This window comes from Ursus americanus, chromosome 25, assembly GCF_024610735.1.
Source record: "Ursus americanus isolate L20-20 chromosome 25, mUrsAme1.1.p, whole genome shotgun sequence".
Taxonomy (NCBI): domain Eukaryota; kingdom Metazoa; phylum Chordata; class Mammalia; order Carnivora; family Ursidae; genus Ursus; species Ursus americanus.
This window is the reverse complement of record NC_142151.1, coordinates 41036451-41061445: the sequence shown is the minus strand read 5'-3', so window position 1 is coordinate 41061445 and position 24995 is coordinate 41036451. Positions and strand designations below refer to the sequence as shown.

General features: G+C 45.3%; 1 protein-coding gene across 3 annotated transcripts in view; it reads right to left on the bottom strand.

The window, feature by feature from the left end:
- Positions 1–6635: 6635 nt before the first annotated feature.
- The window catches only part of SPATS2 (spermatogenesis associated serine rich 2), a 135525-nt gene continuing 117165 nt past the window's right edge, over positions 6636–24995 (bottom strand). For all 3 annotated transcript variants that reach the window (XM_045801128.2, XM_045801127.2, XM_087855817.1), the window contains exons 9-13: positions 17733–17791; positions 13156–13265; positions 10356–10458; positions 8910–9124; positions 6636–7878 (exon numbers count right to left, since the gene is read on the bottom strand). In XM_045801128.2, coding sequence (XP_045657084.1) covers positions 7567–7878; positions 8910–9124; positions 10356–10458; positions 13156–13265; positions 17733–17791 — 799 coding nt within the window. In that variant the 3' untranslated portion in view covers positions 6636–7566. The remainder of the gene's footprint in view (positions 7879–8909; positions 9125–10355; positions 10459–13155; positions 13266–17732; positions 17792–24995) is intronic.

The window sequence follows — 24995 nt, the reverse complement described above, 5'->3', positions numbered from 1 at the left end:
ACCCCCTCCAGGGCCGGGGAACTGGGCTCCGCGATGGAGGGGGAGCGCTGGCCGCAGGGACCCCCTCCGGGGAGGGGGGGGAAGGGCCCGGGCGGGGCGGGGTGGTGCGGGGCCGGGGCGGCAGTCTGTAGCTTGCCTCCGCGCTGCGTCGGTCCCCCCGGCCTCGCTCTGCCAGCGCCGCTCCTCCTCCCTCCCACGATTTGCCAGCGAGCGCGGCTACCGCCCGCGCCCAGAGGAGACGCCGCGGCCAAAACAGCAATTTGTTCCCCGAGTGAAGCGGGAGGCCCAGCACCCCCACCACTCTAGGAGACACAGCTACAGCCACAGCCACCAGCATCGGAAAGAAAGGAGTGTCACCTGCCCCACCCACACCTCCATCAGCAACGAGGGCCAAAGCCCCAGACACCTGTATTTAAATGAGCTGGTGCTTTGGGAGAAAAGGGAGGAAGTGTCCTCCTCCCCAAGTCCTCTGAATCCTGGAATCCTGCTCCCAAGAACTACCCCAAGGAACCTGCAGACCATGCTCCCCACGCGAAGTCAGCCCTCCCCCAAGCCCATCAAAGTGCCCTCCACTCTGTCCGAACATTCTACTAGGAGAGGGTGCAGTTTAGCTGTCAGCCCACTGGGAGACCAGACAAGGTAGTGGTTGAAAGCACCCAACTTGGTCTGACAACAGTCCTGCCACTTGCTGTGTGATTTTTCTCTTGGGACCCCATTTTCTCCTTTGTGAAATGGGGATGATAATAAATGATAACTAGCTCAGAGGGTTGTTGGGAAGATTATGAGTAAAGGACTTAGAACAGCCCCCGGCATTTGCATCATGTAAATATTTGTAATCTGATTTTGAATTTCATAGGGTTCCTGGGAAATAAGCAAGGTAGATATACTTACACTCCATTCACAAATGAAGAAACAGAGGCAGAGAGAGAGAGCGAGAGAAAGAATGGGAGAGGGGGAGGGACTTTGCTCAGGGTAACCAAGTTGGTAATTGACAGAACTAGGGTTCCAACCCTGACAGCCTTCCATCCCCGGGGCCAGATAGCACAGCCATCTCCCACCGGGGACCCAGAAAGAACCGCAGCCCAGCTGTGTGGATGCTCCCAAGGACCGGTTATCCAGGGCTGGGTGCCAGATCCAGGTGGCCCTCCAGTCACCCATTTAAGCGTTCAGATTTTCAGGCTTCCAGCTTATCAGCGTAGGCTGACCTTGGTTATTAAAGACAATGGTTTAGATATTAAGACAAACCCAGAGCAGACACCTCGGGTCAGAGTGAGGAGGGGGTAGATGGAATGTGGGGTGCTGCAAAGAATTATAGTTTATGTTTACTGAGCATTAACTTTGGGCCAAGCACGGTGCTAAGTGCTCTGCTGGGTTAATGTTCATCATAACTCTATGAAGAAGTTACTGTTATAATTGCCAATTTACAGATGAAAAGATTGAGGCAGAGAGGTTAAATATCTAAGATGCACTGCCTCCTCCCCAGCTCCGGGCACAACGCCTGAATCACTGTTTTAGTGTCCTGGTCCCAAATATACTAGAAAATACACTAACCTTTATTGAATGTTACGATCACTCTTATACCAGAATGAAACTATAATGTTTTGGTCTTTAAACCCCTTCCCCCACTGCCCTTCAAAGAATTTGTGGGACTGTATGGGGTGGGGGTGTGGACACTGCCCAAGTCCTTCAGTCCGACCTGATTTAAGGTGCCCTTTTGACCGAGAGGCCAGTAAGTGTTCGGGCATAGGGCCTCCTGCTCTCCTCCCTCTTCCACTTCACCTAGTCTCTAGGGTCTTCCTTCCAGACTTGGCCCATAGGCCCCCTCAGCTAACAGTAACAGATTCCTTGCCTCCTCCTTCCATACCCCCCCCACCATACATATACTTTGAGGGGTGGGGACCCACATCTAGGAGATGGTGAGATGGGGGTTGGGGAGGAGCTGAGAAGTGAACAGGGGTATTGGGAGGTCGGGGAGCACAGTAAGCCCTCTTCCTTTTCCATTCCCCCAACTCTTGACTCATTAGGCCATGGTGGGGAGTCACAGGGAGGGGAAGGTTGAGGGAGCCCTGTTCAGACACAGCTCAAAGCCATTATCAAAAAGAAGAAACTCAGGAGGCTGCATTTTGGAGCTGCCGTGGGAGGCCTGTGGGAGTATTATCTACAAAAGGAACTAGGAGAGAGAGAAGGGAAGAGCAAAGCAAGGGAAAAACCGCTCAAGACACAAAGGATGGAAAAAGCACCCCGCCCCCCAAAGCGCAGGCGGAGTCAGTCACTGTGCGCAGGGGGTGAAAGCAGGTGGCTGTCGAGGAACAGAGCCCAGGGGCCCCTCCCCTCTCCTCCCCTCTTCCCACTCTCTCCCTCCTTTCGGGAGGTCCCCAGGTCTGTTTCCAGCCTGGCTCTCTCAGCCAACGTGGCCAGGATCTGCTTCCAAGGCCGTATTGAGCAGTGGGAAAATCTCAGGTTTCCAAGTCTGGATTAGAATTCTGGTCTGCCACTGATGACCTTTGACGGGGTAGGAGTGGGGTGGGTGTTAATCTCCAAGAGCATCAGTTCGTTTGTGAAATGATCTCTCCTCAAAGGATTGTTGAGATGAGCTTAGTAGGTGGTTGGGACTGTCATCGAAGTCCCCTAGTGCTTGCCCTGGCCATGGGTGCTGGGAACACAGAAATGAGCTCAGGAGGAAGGCTCACTGAAGGTTTCCCATCTCCACCAAAACAAACATTTTGGAAAATTTTGAGGCTTCCAGTACTTGGCCACTCCTTGGCTATCTCATTCTAGGTCATTCCGTTTCTGTTAGTGGAAGATCCTAGCTAGTGTGAGTAAAACCATAATACATTTTCTTTCTTTTTTTTTTAAAGATTTATCCATTTGACAGAGACACAGTGTGAGAGGGAGCACAAGGGGGGGGGCGATGAGAGAGGGAGAAGCAGACTCCCCGCTGAGCAGGAAGCCCGATAAGGCGCTTGATCCCAGGATCATGACCTGAGCCGAAGGCAGACGCTTAACCAACTGAGCCACCCAGCACCCCCAGAATACATTTTCAAACGAGGGAATCCTGGAAGATACATGGTTTTATTTAGATATGGCAGCTGCTGTGCTTCATGAGGCTACTAAGTGGAGGAACCAGGTCTGAATCAAGACAGTTTGTTAGTCTGCCACCTTGCTGGAGCGCTTTGTCCTGTCCTTGGGCAAACGGCCTCTTCAAAGGGGACGGTATGGTCACTTTGATGAGTGCTCAGATAGTGACCTGTCGTGAGGGCCCACAGTGCACAGCAAGCCGGCCCTCGAACCATGGGGAGCTAGGCCAGTCGACTGCTGGCTCCCCAGCCCGGCGGGGAGGGGCGTCTGCCGCAGCCCTGCCTGTGGCGGGCAAGGGCGTGAGTCTGAGAAGTCTCAGTCTCAATCTGCGTGTTCTAGCAACACCAGAAAACGGGTTTGTTTGAAATCAAGTTATAGAGAAAGCCTAACTGGGTTAAGTTGAAGAGAGACATAAAAAGGAGACCTGACTTTTCCCTGAGGAATCGGAGTGGGTGGTATTTGTTCCTGCTGTTTTGACGGCAATGAAGGGGCGGGCGGGCTGGGGAACAGTGGTACTGGTGGTAGTGATGGTGGGTGAGTTCCCAGTAAGATCGTCAGAGAGCGTCTCCCCCTGAGTGGGGAGCAGAGCAGGTAACAAAGCTGCCTCAGCACCTGGACGGAAAGAATGTTCGCTGGCTCTCCCCTGGGCAGCCCCAGCTGCAGCCTCACTCCCGCCATCAGCCTCTGGCCTGCACACCCCCCTCCCCCACCCAGGGCTCAGAAAGGGGAGGGGACGGTGGGCTGCTCTGACAGGTGTATGGCAGACGGACAAGAGGGGTACAGAGCTCACCGTGCTGGGGGGATAGGCACGCAGGAGAAAAGCTAGACAAGATAGGATAACGGAGTCATTCTTTTTTTACCTTTTTTAATAAGTCTGTCCGGCGGGAGATAGGGGAAGTCTTTCACACACTTTGTAACAGGGCAGGAGAGACAGAAAAGCAAAGGAGTTCTGGAGAGTGGACGCTCCATTTGTCACCGGTTAGCTTAGCCGCCAGGGTGCTAGCCACCTCCTCCCGCCTCTCCATGGCGCAGTCGCCACTGTGTCCGCTCTCCAGTCGGGAAGGGCCTCAAAGATGTGACATTATGGCCCAAGGCTAGTCGGTCACATAGCTAGCAAGTTGGGAAGCCAGAATTAAAATCCAGGTATGGGTCTCCAAAGTCCTGGGTCTTTCCACTCCACCACACCGCGTAGCCACCAACAGCTTCCAAAAGTTTGAAGAAGAGCTAAGAGCTATGTTTCCTTCACCTGCACAGTGGCTGTGGAAAAAGCTGGAACCGTTTATCTTTGGCTCAGAACTCAGTGCAGGGCCCAGCACACAGTAAGCACCTCGGTGTTTGAAGGAAGGAAAGAATGTGCTCGGGTGGCTAATGCAACCAGAAGGCGAGCTTGACTGACTGAACAGTTACGTTGTTCTGGTGACCAGGACTCGCGCTGGTACTCAGAACTGGCCGGAACAGTGACACAACAGCTTCCTGATGGCCGAACTCCAAATGTGCACTGATCTGAACAACTTTTTCTTCCATAAAGTGTGCTACTTTATGGATAGAATCCCTACCAGGAAGACAAGAGAAAGGTTGGACCCTATAAATCAGGTAAGACAGATCCTCATCTCATTAGGTCAAATGGCAGAATTTCTAGGGGGCATGACGTCATTACTTCCTTGATCTCCAAAAGTACAGGTTCGTTCACAGACTGGTAATCATGACTGCTGGCTGGCTTCTCCAGGTCACTCCCAACCTAAGAGAGTTTATCTTGCTTTTCCCCATACATACATTGGTACTCACATGACTGTACCCTGGCTTAGGATTCTGAAATATGTCACCCTATCTATCAGCCACTGAACAAAGGCCTGGCCATTCCTTGGTGTAGTCCCACCGTAAGCACAGGCCCCAGCCGTCAGCGTAGTGCTTCCTCCACGGTACTCACACCCGGGCCGGGGCGGGGGGGGGGGGGGACTCTTTCATGCAACACTACTATTTTATTCAATGTGTCCGTTGCCCCAGCTGGGGTGTCAGCCCCTTGGAGGACTGTAGTTTACTTATCTTTACCTCTCCTTAGCTTCCAGCTTAGCAACTGTACAAAGCACCCCTAAACGTTGGTGAGAGTATGTAAACCCATGCATCTTTAAGAGGGCCTTTTCAATAACTATATGGCCCAGCAACTCCATCCTAGGAATCTATCCTGAAGATACACTCTCACAAATAAAAATTATATATGTATTATAAGATGCTCATTATACTAACAAAACCTGAAAATCATCATTAGGGACTGGTTAATTATGTTAAGTTTATACAACGGGATATATGTAGCCATAGAAAGAACAAGATATATTTATGAATACTGACATGGAAAGAGATCTAAATTGTATACTTTCTTTAGAAAAAAAGATTTATTTATTTGTTTATTTATTTGGGGGGTGGGGAGTGGGCAGAGGCGCAGAGGGAGAGAATCCCCAGGCAGACTCCCCGCTGAGCGAGGAGCCCAACGTGGGCCTGATCCTACAACCCACGCGATCACGACCTGAGCCGAAACCAAGGGTCGGACGAGGCCCAACCAACTTAGCCACCCGGGCACCATGACCCTGAGATCAAGAGTCACATGCTCTACCGACTAGCCAGCCCGGTGTCCCTCTTCAAGGTGGTTTTGACACACACGTAGCCTCCCATCCGCCTGGGAGGTTAAATACAATCTTGCCTGGATACAGGGATAGACCTCGTAATCCTTCAAGGTCATTTCAATCTCTGGATTTTCTATCAAGTAGAGGGAAGCAATTAATCAGAAAAGGAGGGCTTTTCCCTGACACCCAGCAGGCTGGTGGTGGTGTTGGGCAAATTCCCCAAAATGAGGTGATGAGCCCTTTAGAAAATGGCTTCCCAGTATTCCTTGACTACTGTTTTCTTTATTGAAAGACACACACACACACACACACACACACACACACACACACACACACACTCTCTCTCTCTCTCTCTCTCTCTCTCTCTCTCTCTCTCTCTATCTGTTCAACCAACCTGAACCCCGGCAGCTCAGCTGCAGCCGAAGAGCCAAGGGAAGCCCTGAGGCGGCTAAGTTCTGCACCACTGCCGCTCACGGTCCGGACTTCAGACTCGGGAGAAGGAAAATGCTCGGCTGTTATTCAATCATAGATGCTGGAGGTGGTGCGGGGTGGAGGGGTCTGGCCCCAGTGCCACTGCTACAGGCCGGCGCTCAATTATACCGTCACATTCACTACTCCCGTCAAGGGGCAGGCAGTGGAGGAGAGGGGCTGCCTGGGAGAGCTGCTGGCAGCTGTGGTTTTTCTCAACTGGCAAGCTTCTTTTGGAAAGTCACCGTTCCCTGTACGACGAATCCTTTCCCACGAGGAACAGCTGCATTTGCTCACGCCGGCCTTCACATGTTCATCTGCTTCCGAAGCTAAGCGGTGGACAAATGACTTAGGAATCAGCCACCCTCATTTAAGCCCCGAACACGCTGCCCGAGTGACTTCTACCCCACGAGGCCCAAGGAAAACCGGATAATGAAATGAAGGCATTTGTTGCTGTGAAACAAAGGCGGGAACATTTACGCAGTTGTTTTTATTTATTCAACTATAAAGACCGCGGCAATTTTTTGATGGGCAACATCTTAGATCAACACTAATTATATTGCTATAAATGTGGTTGAGGATCAGAAGAGGATTCAGGAACAAGGGAGAACAATAACAACAAAAACCTTCAAACATTGAAACAAAGAAAGACTTTTTTAATTAAATGCTCCTCTCCCACAGACTTCCCTAGACCGGGCTGCAGTCTAAGGTGATAGGAAAACAAGGCTTTGGGCATTCTGAAGAGACCGCGGGCTAAGCTACAGTGCCAAGCAGGAGACGGAAACCCTGATCTGAGTGTCAATCTCAGGCACGTTCTGGGAGCAGAGGCAGATTCTCAAACATTTTCTGGGAGCAGAGGCAGATTCTCAAACATTTCCTTTTCACCAATTAAATGTCCCCTTCTCTGGCTAATTCAGTGCAGGACACAATCCCCTCACTGCCTTTCCTGGTCCCACTGTCGTGTAGGGGGCACCTGACGGGAATGTGTGGCTTCTGCTTAGACGGAAGAGCAGCTGGACTAGCTCTGACCCACCTCCTCCTGAGAGCCTGAACTGGAGGGAGGTGCCGAGGAAGGTCTCTTCAGGCAACTGAAAGGTCCCGCGCACCGGGAAGGGCACTGCTGACCCTCGGGAAACCTGGGCCTCAGTGGCCTGTGATTCCAGGTGGAAATGACCAATCAGAATCAATCCATATCATTGGGAAAGGTCAAGGGAAAAAACAGCTTCCCCTCCAAAAATGGTAGAGAGGAAACCAGGAGAGAAGAAACTAAAAATATTTAGAATGGCATAAAAAGTGATATGCGTAAACTTCTTTGTTATTACATCTAACTATAAGTTTCCTAATAAGTCCAGTTACCAAGTTGAATTGCGTGGGGTAGAGGAGAGGCCAACTGGAACTGCCCTCAAGAGTTCACAGCCCCAAGCTGAGAGGTCCTAGGTTTGCGCTGGGGGAGCCCCTTTTTGAACGAGGGCTTGGGTGGGCTGGGCTCCATGCTGGCTCCAGTTCCATTGGTCCCTGCAGAGTGGGTCTGGCCCCGTTCACTAATGTTTCCTGATGCCTGGGATGGAGCGCTCTGATACCTGGAACCAGATGAATACCATGAACTATTTCTGTAACGACCCACACTGTCATGTCGCCCTTGGTTCACGGGGTCATTGGACTTTTGGCCTTGCGGCCTGTAGCCTTGTCCTCCTCGTCTGTTCCCTGGCAATACCTGAGGAGAGAAGAATAGAATGTTCAGAGCACTCTGGCATTATGGCGCCCGGTCTATTCCAGTTCAGCTTACAGGAGTATTCTGAGAGCCTAAATTGTGGGATCCCACGCGTGGGACTCAGTTCTCTCTCAAGACCCCCAGAATTGTGTCAGCCAATCCAACCCAGCCACTACACCAGAATTACAAAATCCTTCACTACGTTTGCCCCACCTTTCACCCCTAGGCTCTCCACTGGAGAGGAGTTCACTTTTCTTTGGCTGGGCACAAGAAGAAAGCTAAGAAGGAAGAAAAGAACATTCTTTGGGCTGTTCCAACCCTCAACTGGGCAAGCATCTTATCACACGGCTGAACTCTGCAGATCACAAGCCATTTGTAAAGATAATGAACACCTGGAACAGCAAACATCATTATCATCTGCTTTGCTATACATCACCAGCCACAGACTAAATCCTGCTGCCCGGACACTTCGGACATCTTTCACATTACAACCCGGAAGGCTTACGGGATGGGGTTTTATTTTCATCCTCCGCTTCCAGTGTAACCCCAGTTCAGCACAGCCTTGGATTGCTCTTGTGTATCTTCTTCAAGCCAGGAAAGGAAACTACAGATTATGCTTCGGCTTCCTGGTGTTCCCCCCCCCTCCACCAGCTTCCCGGTCTCGGTCCCTGCGCTACTCCGCGCTGTGCTTCTAGAGGGCTGCTGCTTCAGACGCGCTCTGCGGAGCCCGCCGCTACCTCGAGATGGGGGCATGACTCCCCGGGGACTAATTACCAGGCAATACTACCTGCAACAGCGAGGACTGCCGCCAACTTCGGAAAGGCAGCAGTCTTGGCAACAGGAAACCTAAGCTAGCCGGTGGTTTGGAACATACGTACCCAATGCTCTCTCTGGAACTCACGGGCTGGAGGGATTCAAAATAGGTGTGGAACGGGCATCAAGAGAGGAAGGTAATGTACTGAGCTGTCAGCGTTTAAACGGTGACAATCTGGTAACTTTTCTCCGTAACTGGCTGAGGGGGGAAGCTGGGTTACCTCTCGGTGAGGCTGGAAGGGCCGGCCACTGGGGTTGGCTGCGGCTGCAGGGGTCTCTCCCGGTGCCGAGTTTTTCTTGTTAGCACTTGTAAGGCTGGGAGCAGAGGCACAGGTGGAAGAGGAAGCAGCAGAGGCACCACACGGGCTACTCAAGGACACGGACGTGACTGAGCTACACCGGGACCTGGTGGAATAGCTGTTCTTTGGATGGGACACTGAACGAAAACATGAGAAGTATGTTGTCACAGGACGGAAGAGCATGACGGGTAAGGTTTTCCCGATTTCTCCATTGCACAATAAGCACTTTGAGATAAAGAGCTGTGTACCTGAGTACTTGTAAAGGTAAGCTTATAAAATGGGTAACAGGAAGCAAAAGCTTCCTTCTGCCCTCTTCTTCCACTGCTTCCAAATCCCCACTGCTTTGTTTTTTGGGTTTTTTTTTTTTTCCAAGTTTTTATTTAAATTCCAGTTAGTGAGTCCCCACTGCTTTGTAAAGGAACTCTCAGAGACAGGAGAACAGTGTAAGATCGGAATGATCGTTCCCCCACCAACTAATGACTTCTCAGTATTTCCTACTAAACTCCTGGCTACGGCTCCAGCCGCTGACTAAGCCGAGGAACAATAGTATGGGCCATATGTTCAGTTTCCTATGCAGGAACATTCTGAGGGACTGACTTCACAAAGAAAGAAAAAGGTAAATAAAAAGCTAAATCCTTTTTAAAAAAAAATCTGTATGATGCAAGATATAAATAATCAAGATTAAACATGAACAGAACTAGTTTTTATAACAAACATGTATCTTCTTCCCAAGGTTCTTTCTGCAAAAAATAACCCCAAATTCAAAATACCAATGTATCTGAAAAATAGGAATATTTTCACTTCAAATTTTGTCAGAATTCAATGACTTAAAACTACCTCTTACATTTTTTTCTTGGTTTTAAGCCTGGACTGATGCTGAGCTCACAGTCACTGCTCTCGGTCCAACCTTTCACTATTATACTGACACAGAAAGAACAAAGGCGCCGAGCTCAGTGTTTGACGGATGTGTTCCTATAAGCTCTCAAGTTGGGGGAGGCCTCCCCGTCCCCTTGCGGCCATTATTTAAGCACCTGTCCTGGGCAGGCCAGGCAGATATTGTTATCTCCATTTGGGAGAGGAGTGAAATGAAGCTCTAGGAGTTATCATAAAGGCAACGATTCAAGCTTGGTCCGACTCCAGAGCCTCCTAACATTGCAAATTTAGGGAGCTGGAAACCACCCATCTGAGCTCCAAGACTCTGTATCCGGTGACTTCCTAAGTATGTCAGAATTACTTCTCACAAAAACAAGCAAACAAAAACACAAGAGGCACTAAAGACGAATCAGTGGAGAAGCCACAACTTCAGTCTCTGACGAGCAGGGTCTTCCCAGCACCATCTCCAGCGCCCAGAATCCCTTACCATCTTACCTTGTCCAAACGACTCAATGTCCTTCTTCAGGGTCTCTACATCACAGGTGAACCGGGCTACTCGTCCCAGATCCTCATCGTATTTACGCTCACTAACAAAGTGCTGGAGAAAGGACAAAGGAAAGCCTCCAGGTGAGACAAGCGGTGAGACAAGCGGAAACCAGGCTGCTATACAGAGATGAAACAGTGAGTTCCCGCTGCCTTCTTTTTACTGCTTCACATTTTGCAAAATGGCCATCATATTACCTATGCGGGATGACTGGCGAAATCCAGTCATTTTCTTAAGGCCCAAAGAGAAATCTATTGGGGGGCTTTATGAAATGCTCCATGATGGCCAAAGCCCATTAGGTATAATCAAGAGAAATAAATTGTAGAGATAGAAGAAAAAGTTCACAGTGTAGAGGCCCCTCTTTCCACTATTGGCTACTCTCCACATTGTTCCATTTTATACAGAAGCAGAGGCAGCAAAAATGCTCCTCCGTCACAGCAACGATTCCAGGTAAATAGATGGCTTGGTGTTCTTTGACAGCAACTTCCTTAGGAAACGCGCTTCATCCCTGTATGAAGCGGGATTTGTTACAGTCCTCAGAATGGGCACAACTTCCTGAGATGGAAAATCATTCATGTGAAAAGCCAACTTTGCAAATGAGAAGGGTTTGTGCTGCAAGTAATTTAATCCTTTTAAGCGGACTGAGCTGAGAAGTAACCCACCCTTTGGGTCAAAACTAACTAGCGACTGTGGGACTAGAAATATGTCAGGAATAAAGTGCTTCTGGGGGTGTCTTTCAGTAAACAATCTCCAAGGTAGCCTGGGATCTTTTTTTTTTTTTTTTCCAGATGAAAAGGAGGTGAAAAAGTTAAGTTAAAGGCCTAGATATAAGTTACCGGAACTGAACCCCTCAGAGCAGCCCTCTAGCAGGCGGACTAATTCCACCTTGGATTTTCAAGGGTACAATCAAATGCACCAAAACCTTGGGATAGATCGAGAAGCAGTAAATGGGAAAAGAGACATCAAAATCCCCTCTGGGCTTTGATGTCCTAAGGCTTCAGAGTACACGCGGCGTAGGAAAGCATGAACCTCTGTGACATACAGCCTTCAGACATGTAATCTCAGTGGGAGAGTAATTCTGAAACAAATTCTAGGGTTTGTTGAGCCAGAGACATAACAGGAATGACGGAAATAAGATGATCTGGAAATAAGACATTTAAATTGCACAGCACCCACTTCAGTACACTGAAAACGTGGAGAGAAACAGATCCTTAGTCAGCCTGCAGAAATATTTCTAGCAGCTTTTTAACCACGTGGGAAGGAGAACAGATGAAGCCTGTGAGAGCCAGAACTCTCATCTATTTCCAAAGGGGTTTCCGGCTTCTCCAGAGAGTTGAATGAGACTGACTGGCATCAACGCGAAGACGACTTTCTATAACTTTCAGTAACGTGGTTCTAGCCAATAGAAGCACTAATCTCATATGGGACTGTTCTGCTATTTCACCCCAGTAGGGTCGAAGCGGGAGGGAGTGAAAGGCTGGGTCGGAATGGGGACAAGGATACCTAGGTCGGCTTAGATGACCTTCCACCTGTTTTTACCCTGCAAAGACTGAGAAACAGCCTCGGCGCCAAGTGTTCCTCTTAGAGATGGCAGGACATCTCACGTGTCAGAAAGAGCGGAGGTTAAGGGTCAGGACGAGGGGTGGCCAACTCTCCCTGTTCCCATAGCTCACGGGTTAAAGGCCATCATTTAGAAAGCCAGCGTCCACGACTACCCAAGAACACCTCAACATCTTTCACATTTCCACCCTTGTCTCAGAAACACTGTTCTTTGTATAAGAATGTAAAATGTATGAGTGTTGAACCTAGGTCATTGTTATAAACATTAGATTACAATATAATCATCATCTCGAACTGCTCATTTTCTCTTATAAAATCAGAATGGTTGCAACTATTTAAATATTTACTGAATACCTACTATGTGCCAAGGCACTGTGCTAGGCGCTGGAGACGCGCCAGTTCCTGCCATCATAAAGTTTACCATCTGGCTAGGAAGACAGACCAGTCAAATGAACCCTTTATGCTAGGAAGGCACAAAACAGGGGAAATGACAGGGAAGTCAGGAAGCATGAGTAGGTCATGAGTGATCTGTGTGCTGGGAGTGGGTGGGCAGTATGTTTTGTACAGATCGAAAAGCATATGCAGTAGCCCTCCAGCAGGAGGGAACAGGATACATTTGTGGAAAGGAGACGCTAAGATGGCCAGAGTATAGAGAACAAGGAGGGGCATGGAGTGAAATGAAATGGTGGCACAGCCAGACCATGCAGAACCCTAGCGGCCACGTTAAGGATTACAATCTCTATCCTAAAAGCAGGGGAAGGTTTGAAGTAGGTTACTGTGGTGCGAGGAACAGTGATGGAGGGCTGGGGAAGGTGGGGCACGGACAAAGTGGATGGGTGGAATCAGTTAAGAGGCTATGACAAAAGTCCAAATGAAAGATAACAGTGGCTTGACCATGACGGTGGTGGGAGACAAGGAGAAAAGATCAGAGCTGAGATTTAGTAGGAGGTCAAATGGTCAGGGTCTGCTGATAGATTTAATGTGGGAAAGGAGAAATTTCCTGAGGTTTCCAGACTGGACACCTGGATAGATGACAGTACCACTTACAGAGAAAGGGAACATGGAAGAGGGCCAGGTTTGAGAAGGGAAGATCTTGAGTTCAATATATTAGATATGGCCATGAATTATGGAGATCTGCTGCTTCAGTCCCCGAGGGTAAGAAGAAAGGCAGGAAGGAGAAGGAAGTTTTACCTTGATATCAGCTCTGAGCTCAACCAATTGCTCCTCTGACATTCGAACAGCCACATCAGTCATCTTCTTTAGAAGTTCGGCTTTCTTTTGTCGGCTGAGCAAAATTTCCACTGTGGAGAAAAAGAGTATGACTCTTATGTTCTGCTAAATAGGATAAAGAAGAATTGGAAATATGGGCCTCCCAGTATGTATTTGGACAGCCAACGGCTTAGCTGCCCACCCATCCAGAAAATGAAAATACCAAAGGTCCAGTTTCCACCTTCTTGAGGGACTCTGAAGCCAGTTAAATGGTAAACACTTTTTATGAATCATAAAGACTCATAAATCATTTGTCATTTCTCCTTCTCCTCTTCCCAGTCAAAAAAAATTCTTTTTATCAAGAAACATATGAATTAGAAATATATACCCAGGGTAAAAAAAAAAAAATTCACTTAGAATAAATGGGTAGAAGATGAAAAGTAAAAGTGTCCCTCCTATTTCTGACTTTGTAGTTCCCTCCCCAATAGAGACCAATGTTAAAAATTTCTTATGCATCCTTCCAAATGTATTCTAGGCACACACAGCACACCTCTCTCCCTTTTCCCTCTCTTCACGAATGGGAGCATATCATACACATGGTCCTTTCCCTTACCTTGGCTATTTTTACTTAACACATCTCACAGTGCATTCACTATCAATACGCGGGCTCTCCCTCACTGGTTAACAGCCACACTGCATTCTACCATGTGGCTGTACCATCTCTATTCACCAAGTCCCCTAACGGTGGGAATTTAGATTGTTTACAGCTTTGTAAGAAGTATATTCTTTGGCACGCTCCTGGATATATAGATACGGCCACAGACAACACTGGGGAAAAAAAAATTTCTCAGAGTGGAGAACCAGGGGCTTCAGAGGACGTGAGCCAAAGAAATCCTCCAGCAGAAGGAGAAGTAGGAGCTGCCATATGAACCAAGGAACTTTCTCTATTAGAAAAGGGCAGGGACTCTGCTATACCTGTCCAGTAAGATCAGATCACTGCTTTTCCAGGTGGTATTTTTTTTTACTATAATTATCCTCTTCTTTCTCTATCTGTATTACATTGGAGGAGGGGGCATTTAACTTTTAACTTAGGGGACCCCAGACCACGACATGCCACATTCAGACCTGAACTGAAAGATCTGAAGTTACCCAGCAGTCCTGGACTTTCAGCTGAAGATACTAACTAGATGAGTCTTCGGAAGTGTTGCCATTGAGGAGGAGGTGAGTGAGTTCCCATTTTTTAAAAAAGAAGGATGTCGGGTAGCTGAGGGGTGGGCTGTGGCAAAGACTGGGAGCCACTGCATATCCATTCTCCTTTTCTTCCTACTGGAAGGCCAGTGTTTTGGGTACCATCTGCTCAGGTAAGAATCTACATTTCTTGGCTTTGCTACAGATGCGATAATCATGTTATCACATGACTTGGTTATGTTATCACATGGTTTGGTCACTGAGATCTAAGCCGAACTCACGGGGCGGGGTTTACAGGACAACTCTTTAAAGGAGTCTTGGTCAGCAGATAGCATTTTTGCCTCTCCTCAGCTGGAGCCTTGGGAGGTATATTTTGACCATAAGCACACTCTAAGGATGCCTGGGTACAAAGACAAAGAAGCCTGGGTTCCTCGTGTCATTTTGGAGATGTCCTGCCAACCCTGATCACTTACCTCTGGACCTTTCATCTCATGAGAGACAAATAAACTTTTATTTAGGCCACTCTGTTGCATGCAGTCAAACTCAGTTCCTAACTGTTATACATAGAATCCTGTAACCTACTTAGAAATTAGCCAAATTTGTGTTAGAAAATAAACAGAATTTTCCAAGAGCTACATCAGGTAGTCCAGAGAGCTGAATGTCTTTAGCAATTTTACTGAGCCTGATTGCCCCATGTATGCCATCCATGCGGTACCCCTACCCATGGCAGGTAAATCAGTAAGAACACACTTTCCAATAAGTGAGGAATGTGCCGACAAAAGTTTCTTGACACCAAGGCCCAACAGTTACAGATGATCTACTTGATCTGGCTCCCAACATAAAACCTGTCTGCCAAATTCACCTGCTTCTCAGTTCCCATACTATAGGATTCTAAGACAAAAGCATAGATCTTAACATGGAGGAAATGTGTCAAGATCTCCACACATATCAGAGGACCCAATTACATAACTCGGGACAGTCACAGCTTTTCCAAAGGACTAGTTTCTTCGTTTACTAAATGAAAACAAAAATAGGAAAACCCAATTACCTCATAAGGTTAATGTGAAGATCACAGACGAATGAGTGAAAAAACTCTAAACTGGGAAGTACTGTGAACATATAAATTAATAAAATGATTACGTGTAAAAAAGAAAAAGAAGCACCTTCTTGATAGTACTGGTAAATGAGTAATCACATTTAGTGACATTGAGAACCAGGATTTTTTAAAGGTGACGCGTAGGAGACTGGTAAGGGGACGGGAATCAGGCATGCAGTCTTCTAGGGCACAGGAAGATAAGGTTCCTGTGTGTCCTCATGGTCATGGGGGGCTGGTGGGAGGGTTTCAAACAGGAGGGAGATGGTCCAGAGGAATGTGGAGGGGAAAGAGTGGAGGCTTGAGGGCGGAAGGGCAGGGGGAGGAGGAGCAGAGAAGGAGACGGAGGAGGGCTGGTCAGAGAAAGGAGAAGACTAGGGAGAGTTGGCTTGGAAACCCAGAGGGAGCATGGTCACCAGTGCAGCCAGAAGGCTCTGGATGACCCTCGCGGAGCAGCCGCACTGCCCAGGCAGGATGAGCCCCCGCAGCAGGGTGGGCTGCAGGAGAAGGGGCTCCGTGGGCAGGAGTGTAACTTGTGGAAGAGGACTGTGCAATCGCTGCAGAGGCTGAAGGTCCAAGAGTGTGTAAGGGGACACTTGGATTTACCTCCACCAGCCTGCTGTACACCAAAGCAGAAAATCGGAGCGACAAAGTTTATGTAATCAATCTGACCAGTCTGGTTGCCCCAGCTGCCCCTAACCAAAGATTCTGTCGTATTAAGTGTCTGTGGAAGGGCACTGCAACAATAACTGTTTCTTGGGGCGCCTGGGTGGCTCAGTCAGTGGAGTGTCTGCCTTCAGCACAGGTCATGATCCTGCAGTCCTGGGATTGAGCCCGTGTCAGGCTCTCTACACGGTGAGGAGCCTGCTTCTCCCTCTCCCTGCCTGCCACTCCCCCTGCTTGTGCATGCTCTCTGTCAAATAAGTAAAAATCGTAAAAAAAAAAAAAAAAAGAGAGAGAGAACCAGGATTTTTAGCATGAGAGAAAGGAGATACAGATATACAATTGATGAAATTAAGTAAAACTCGCTAGCTCTTAATTTGATAAAATGAGATTGGTCATGAATTGATAATTAGTTGAAACTGGATGATGGCGGTTAATTATATTAGCCTCTCTCTTTGAAATATGCTTGGACTTTTCTATAAAAGTTCTGTTTTTAAAAAGTACCTTCTCAAAAAGTAAGGACTATGTCTTCTCACTAGTTTTATCTGAAACTTCACCTTCAAAATAGGACACATAGGTACATGAATGGACCGAAATTGTCACATTTAGAGATTTCAGGATATACCCCTCGATTTAAATGAAATCTCACCTCTGAAAAACAGTGGAGAGTACCTGTTCAACATTTCAGCTCAAAACTGAACTCAGCTCCGTGCCTCCTCTGGCCCATGACCATAAACACAAATGATTTAATTGTGAGTCATCATCTCAGCCTATTTCCATTCTTACCAGTTTGCGAGCAGGTTAAAAGAAACAACCCTCCTAATTACAAATCCAGCATTGGACACATGAAGGTAAACCCGCAGCTTTCAAAGCCCCACATCCAATGCCACTGCAGAAGCTGCAACTGACACTCCCTGTTCTCCATACAGCTGTGTGTCTTCTACCTAACCTTTAACAGAAATGACAAAAAACAGGTCTCTGGTTCATTGCTACAAAAACCCCACCGATTACCCAAGTTAGACTCTGTTCTTCCAGAATCTTTTAGTAAGCATTCGAGGAACCCTAGTCATGATATCCTAAAACCTCATTTCATTGAATTCCCCTACATAATGGTCACAGACACTGAGTGAAGACTGTTCTAAAATTGAGAAAACAAAAAAAGCTCGGTGACAGGTAATGACAATAATGTTTACACTAATGTGTAAGTAACCGTGAAGTTTTCTCTGATGATGCCAAACATTTTTTGACAAGTAGAAAAAAACCTAGTAGAATTGTTCAATCGCTGGAAGCTAAAAACAAAATAAAACAAAACCCAGGCACCTGCAAGGATACTTTATTTTCCTAAGCTGATGCTGTGGTGGCAGATACCATGAGGCAGTCCCTTACACACTGAATTTTACATTCAAAATATTCAAATTCAAAAATATTAAAAAACCAGGTTCTTGTAAAGTTGTTTCACCTGAAAGGATTCATACGCCAGGGCAGTACAACTGCTCAAGATTGTTTAAGTAAATACATAAACTCTTCTAGTGGCATTTATACTGAGCTTTGTTATGAGGGTTGAAAGGCAGATCCCTACTAAGTGGTAATAGCTTTAACTACAGATCAGTCTTACTTGCTTCAGCTTTCACTTTGTCCATTTCAGCCAGCAACGCCACTTCTCGATCCATTAAACTGGGAAAAGATGACAAAGGGAAAAAAGGTTTGTCAGAAACTCCAACAGAAATAGCACATTGTTAACAGTGGAGAGAGACTGCGGAGTTTGTTCACTAAAAGCATACTACAAAGTAAACCCTGGGTGGACCACATAAAAATTCTGTCTCGCCCTCAGCAAAGAATATTTGAGGATTCCAATAAACAGACCTAATTTCCTTTTATTTCTATGTATTACAGCCGAAGTCCCAGAATTGAGAACCAGTAGGTGGCAGTAGCAAGCTACAGAACACTTCCCACTCAACTTGCGCTAAAGCGAAAGTCCTTAAAGTTACGGATTTCCACATTCGGGCTCACATAATTTTATTTGGTCTATAAAATGGGGCAGCTTTGCTTCAAATACAGTTGACAGGCAATACCTCTTCTAGGGCATGGTTAATGTATTCACAATAAGGATCTGTATATTCTCAACATTTTACCAAAGTTGTACTAAGTCACTGGCACTTTAATCTATTTTTTTAAGTTTTTATTTTTAATTTTTTATTTAAATTCCAGTGAGTTCACATACAGTGTTATATTAGTCGTAGGTGTACAATATAGTGATTCAACACTTGCATACGTCATCCGGTGCTTCCCATTACATCCGGTGCTTCCCATACATCCGGTGCTTCCCATACATCAAGGGCATTCCTTCACCCCCATCACCCATTTAGCTCCCCTCCTCCCCACCTCCCCTCTGGTAACCATCAGTTTTCTCTCTAGAGTTCAGAGTCTGTTTCTTGGTTTGCCTCTCCCTTCCTCTCTCTATTTTTCCCCCTTTGCTCATTTGTTTCATTTCTGGTGCTTTAGTCTTTAGAAGACAAAGTAATTAAAAGATATATATACATTGCGCTGGTTTCAGGTCAACATTTAACAGTAATCCAGAAAAGAGGAAATCGAAGGTTTCTGGTAGGCTTTTTACAGAAACAGAGTATTAAATGAGTAATTAGAATTTTCTCCACTGCAAATGTAAATGGTTTGTAGGCACATAAAGCTTTTTTTTTTTTTAAGATTTTATTTATTTATTCGACAGAGATAGAGACAGCCAGCGAGAGAGGGAACACAAGCAGGGGAGTGGGAGAGGAAGAAGCAGGCTCATAGTTGAAGAGCCTGATGTGGGGCTCGATCCCATAATGCCGGGATCACGCCCTGAGCCGAAGGCAGACGCTTAACCGCTGTGCCACCCAGGTGCCCCCACATAAAGCTTTCTATGTCCTTATAAAAGAGCCCACCGCCTTCAACGTATAGAGAGGCAATACTCTGTGCCCTGGTCTTCAACCTCTGGATACCAAGTAATTTTCCTTACCATATCGGTTTTATCAGTGGTGAAAAAAAATCTAAAATTTAATACCTACGTAGACATGAAATATTCTAACTCTCTTCAAATTTGCTATTCATTCTGATTTCCCCTTTTTGTTTTTTAAGATTTTATTTATTTATTTATTTATTTATTTATTTATTTATTTATTTGACAGAGAGAGACAGCCAGAGAGAGAGGCAACACAAGCAGGGGGAGTGGTAGAGGAAGAAGCAGGCTTCCAGTGGAGGAGCCCGATGCGGGGCTCGATCCTGTAATGCCGGGATCACGCCCTGAGCTGAAGGCAGATGCTTAACGACTGAGCCACCCAGGCGCTCCGATGATTTCCCCTTTTTGAAAAGGAATATATCTATAGGGTTAATAAAAGTTGTACTCTTGTCTCTGATTGTAAAACTAGTCACACACATACATAAACACAGACACACAATAAAAATGTATACATATGTATGAATACTGATTCAATTTAGCTCAATATGTAGTGATTTCAGCACAAAGTAGTTAATACAGAGACTACAGTGTGAGGTATACAAAAAAAAAAAAGGATAAGGCAGGGTCATCCCCTCAAGGAGCAAAATCCTTTATAGTGAAGTGCCAGACAACATGATCATCATTACGCACGATGTGAATAAACAGACTTGCAATGAAACAAATTTGGTTGGCGTATTAATCCAAAAGCACCAGACTGAAGAGAAGATGCAACTATTGTAGGGTAGCAGTACTCTGCTAAGAAAGCCCTTCCCACACCTTGGCAATATTTTGCTCCACGAACTCTAGCAGCATTTGGAATACCTAAAAGCAAAACGAAAGCACAACGGAGACAGGAGCTGCCAGGCCTCAATTTTGACACCACCTCTTTTCTGCTGCTGAATCACCTTAAGATGCAGACACTGTGTCCACCAGATGACAAATTTGTCTCTGGCAAAGCTTGTAAAATATTTATTTAAAGACTTCAGCAAACAAGTAAGCTTTCTGCAGCTTACAATCTTTATTATGAAAAAGTAGAACGTCATGTGACACGTTTAGCAAGAAAAAAGTTTCGCACCATCACAATCAGACTTTTCTGCAGCAGTGGGAGCTACGAAGTACCTCGTGTTGGCTTTTTTTTTTTTTCCCCCTGCAGGAATGACTAGTATCCATTTAAATAAACTCTGTTTTTCAACTGACTCACTGGTGAGCATAAGAAATGCAGAGGCAGCTGCATGGACAACCATCTGACCACGCCATTAAAAAAAGTTTAACTTTTTCATGCCAAAAACCCCCACTGAAAAGCAGTAAGCGCTTCTATTCCTTGTTTGCTGTGTGTAATGTCTTACCATCTACTGATAACACTTATTAAGAGGTCCTGTGATGTCAGCCAAGAATTAAACGGAGGAATCTACTGATTAACCGAGGCTGTTGGGATACTTCTCAGAAAAAAAGCCTGATGAAAATTCCGATTTTCTTTAAAATTTTCACAAGTCTTTAAAATATAAAAATGAATAAATGTTAAACTATAAATGCCCAACAGTTAGTTTTTCTCATTGTAATTTAAGTGCCTGAAATTAAGCTTTTGATTGCCTAGAACTCCATTTCAAAGACATCTCAAATAAACAGACTGCAGCTACATGACATAGCCAGGCTGCCCCACACATGAAGTTCCTCTTTTCAAAGCCCTGAGTGACTCACATATCTTGCATGGCCCTACATTTCCCTTCCCACTCTTTAATTCTTGCTCTTATGTTTTACATTCACCAATAAAGAGTGAACCCACCAAAAACCTGAGGCAACCCACTGTCAACCCCAACCTGTGCTCTGTTTCTGCACACCTTGCTGTGTGACCCTGGGCATGCCGTGTGCCCTCTAGGACATATAAGTAATAAACCTTGTGGTTTTTTCAAAGTTCCCCTACGGCTGTTGCTGATGTGTGTCTGGCAATCGTAGAACCACCAGGGCTGATCCAGTCACAATATTAGCTCAAATACGGGCTTATCACAAGTAAGGTGGGACCCAGGTGAGTGCCCCCAGGCATTCCTAGCTGAGAGCATCACCACAGATAGGCTGAGACTGACACAAAACAATATAATAACAACTTTCTTATTAAAAGTACATCACCTAATGTGTTGCAATTGTGTAGAATGACCATGTTTTTAGGTCATCCGTGCTAAAGCGTTTAGAGATGTCATGTCACGTCATGATGCCTGCAACTTCCAAATGGTTCCACCAAAACAACACAACACACACACACACACACACACACAGAGTACTATCCTTTCATCTTTTTTGTATCTTTGGAAGTTTTCATAATAAAAAGTTGGGGAGGGGCACCTGTGTGGCTCAGGTCATGATCCCAGGGTCCTGGAACTGAGCCCGAAGTCTAGCCCCACTTTGGGCTCCCTGCTCAGTGGGGAGCCTGCTCCTCCCTCTCCTTCTGCTGCTGCCCCTGCTTGTGCTCTCTTGCCCTCACGTGCGTGCACACTCTGTCAAATAAATAAATAAATACAAACTTGAAGGAAAAAAGTTGGGGAAATACGTGCATTACCAAATACATAGAGAAGGTGGGAAGAGTTCAAAAGTGGAAAGTATGTTTAAGCATAAAGATAAATAGCAGAAGCTTTTTTTTTTTTACAATTAAAAACTATAGTTTATTTTAATAGAGCTTTCTAACAATATGGAAACTTCAGCTCAAGTTTTTCATCTGTTCCTAAGCTAAATGGTAGTCCCTGAATAGATCTGTGGCCAAGAGATTCAAAAGTACCTGTGGTTTGAGGTACCAGTTTTTAGAGGCCATAACTGCAAGCAATGAGGCCTCTGACAGAGCGATGAAAGGCTCACTCAGAAGGTCGGACTTTGTTACCTGCTCCTGCCAATACATGAGGGCACTAAGTCTGCAACTGTTCTCTCAAGGTCCTCCTGAATGGAAACACACCCCAATAAGCATCTGATACACTGGATTCTGGAACCGCTAATGAAATTCAACTAAATACAGCTGGAAGTTTATTCAGAAAGACAGTAGGTCTTATTAAGCCCAAGCCTCATTAACAGTGTAGAGAACTTCCGTATCTTTTCTTCAATCATGAAAAATGGTTTTAGATGACTTATCACTGTTACTAAGGGAAAAGACTGGTAAACGTCTGAGGTTCTGTATCTCCTTCCCTCCTTACCAAGACTTTTTACTATCTTCGCATTTGCTCAATTTATTCTAAAGCTTTTATGTATTTAGTTGCTCGGAACCGTTTTCCCTGTAGTATTACCATTCATATCTCTCAGATATATCGTATGCCCACCATTTGAAGCGAGCCCTTTGATTAATATATTTAACATGTAGATTATTGATTCTAGATATCGCCTTCGGTATTCCTTGGTGCCAAAAAGTTGTTAACTATCATTTGCTTATGGTTGTTACATTAGAAAACAATGTTATAATAGAAACACATTTCTGGAAATTCCGCAGCTAATTATTTTAAGGGACAATACTCTAAACCACTTGATAATGTTAGAAAATATTTGTAGTTGATGATATTTGCTGAAAACCTAAAACTTGTTTATTCTAACTCCACTAGCCAATCAAAGCAGAAATCCAAGCAAAGCCAAAGCAAACACCTTTCTTTCTCCGAAGACACTTCCCTCTTCTCATAAAAACCATCAAGAGAGAGAACTGTCAGTAGTTTTTATTACCAGAAAATTAATGTTTCATAGGTTTTGCAGAACCCCATACTCCCAAGCACTGGCCTTGGTGGGGTATGGTACACACATGCAGGCTCAAAACGAAAACAACCCCGGGGAGGTAGTCAGGTCATCGTACTGAGTTGAACAAAAGAGGAAAAATTCACTGAAAGAACTAGCTTACTAAATCCAATTTGGATCTTATGAAAATTTTGGTGGGTTCCTCTTTTTGTCAGGAGTCTTTTACGAAGCACGTAGACATGCAATTTCGTATTTCAACAGTCTGAAGTAGCTTTAAAGAAGTGAGGATGTGAACATAAGCTGTTCGTTTGGAACGGGTTTTCTCAGTGGATAACTTTTCTTTCTGTTCTTTTCCAGTGGTAAAAAGTATCCCAATTCTGAAGTAACACTACAGACCGTATAACTTGATTATATTTTACAATATATTTAGGAAAAAAAGAACCAGCAGCAATCTGGATTACCAAGGAGTTTATTATTCAAGTTTCTGGTTGGTAAGGAAAAATGGTTAGAGTGTTAGGCCATCTAGCCAGCAGCTGACTAACTCCTCATGTCGAACAGTACGGTTGTGTTTTTATTTATTTTTTATCCTCTCTCTCAAATTATGATAGCAACGTCTAAAGTGAGACAGGTTTAGCCTAGGAAGGCAAAGACTGAAAAATAAAGGCAAACACAGATACCTGGTAAGACACAGAAAAAGGAAGCAGGGTAGAATAGAAAAGTGTCACTGAATACCAAGTATGACTCTGGGTGGATCATTTTTTTCTGTGCCCATCTTTTCTCATCTATAAAAGGAGCATAATCCACAGTGATACCGTACAATCTCATACGGATTAGAGATACGTGCACACAAGCTTCCGACGTACGATAACGGCTCAATAAACGGCAGCAATTATTATTCTATTTTTGGTACTCCTCTTGATTCCTCAGTTTCAGCAGAATAGCTACTTAGTAAAAATGCTTTCATATTAACTTTGGTAAATCACTATACTTTCCAGATCCATTGTCTAGAAATTCTTAAATGAACACGCACACACACTAGCAGAGTGTAGGCAGTTACAGAGAGATGAATCAAATATAACTTGAAATGAAAAGAATATGTTCCAAAATTATGCTCCCTATGATTACAATTATTAAGATTATGTAGGCATGTAGATGGGCAACACAAGGGAACACAGAAAATAGAAAATTAATTCTGTGTTAAGTTGGCAGAGTTACAGGACTTTTACTCCTATTTTTAGAAACGGTTATAATGATGGGAAATACAGTAAACATAAGAAGGAATGATGGAACCTTAAAAAAAAAAAAAGAAACACAAAATTCAGATTCCTTCATCAAATGCTCTCGTTTTACCTTGGTCTCTGATTTCATCCCTTATTACTTTCAACTACTGCCCCCCCCCCCCCCCAGCTGGAGCTGCACAATGTGGAGTCCCTATGTGGCTTCTTCCTTGCCTTTGCTTAGCTCAGGCCTCCTAAAAGCAGTGTCCTAGTCCCATCCTTTCTGCCAATGTAAATCCTATCTGTCTTTCAAGGCTTAAAAATGATTCGTTTCCTTTTAGAAATATTTTCTTTTCTTTCTTTAAAAAAAAATTTTTTTTTTGAGAGAAAGAGAGAGCAAGAACAAGCGGGGAAGAGGGGCAGAGGCAGAGGGAGAAGCAGACTCTCTGCTGACCAGGGAGCCAGATGTGGGGCTCGATCCCAGGACCCTGAGATCACGACCTGAGCCGAAGGCAGATGCTTAACCGACTGAGCCACCCAGGCGCCCCTTAGAAATCTTTTCTAATTGACTCCACTCCATAGTTACCTTTCCCACAATCTTCATACCTTCCCCACAACTAGGATACGACCTGAAGGATATGTGAATCACAAGTCATTCCAAGTTGTGACTTAAGAAGAGTGATTTAGGGCTTCTGAATTACAACGTAAGATTTGGATGGAATACTCCTCCTTATAGATTTATTTTATTGAACTAAAAAAAATACTTATAAAGGCTTTTATAGGCTCAGTCAAAATCTTGGTCCTTCTCATTCTAACCTTGTTCCATAATGACAAAACTCCTTAGTCCCTAAATTTCCTCTGTTACATAGCCTTTATAAAAGCTGAGACGGAAATAATATATGTGACGAGTACCAAGTCTCTAGCATTCTTCCCAAGCTTTAGTGAGAAATGGGCTATCAATGATAGATGCGATGACAATCACAGGTTA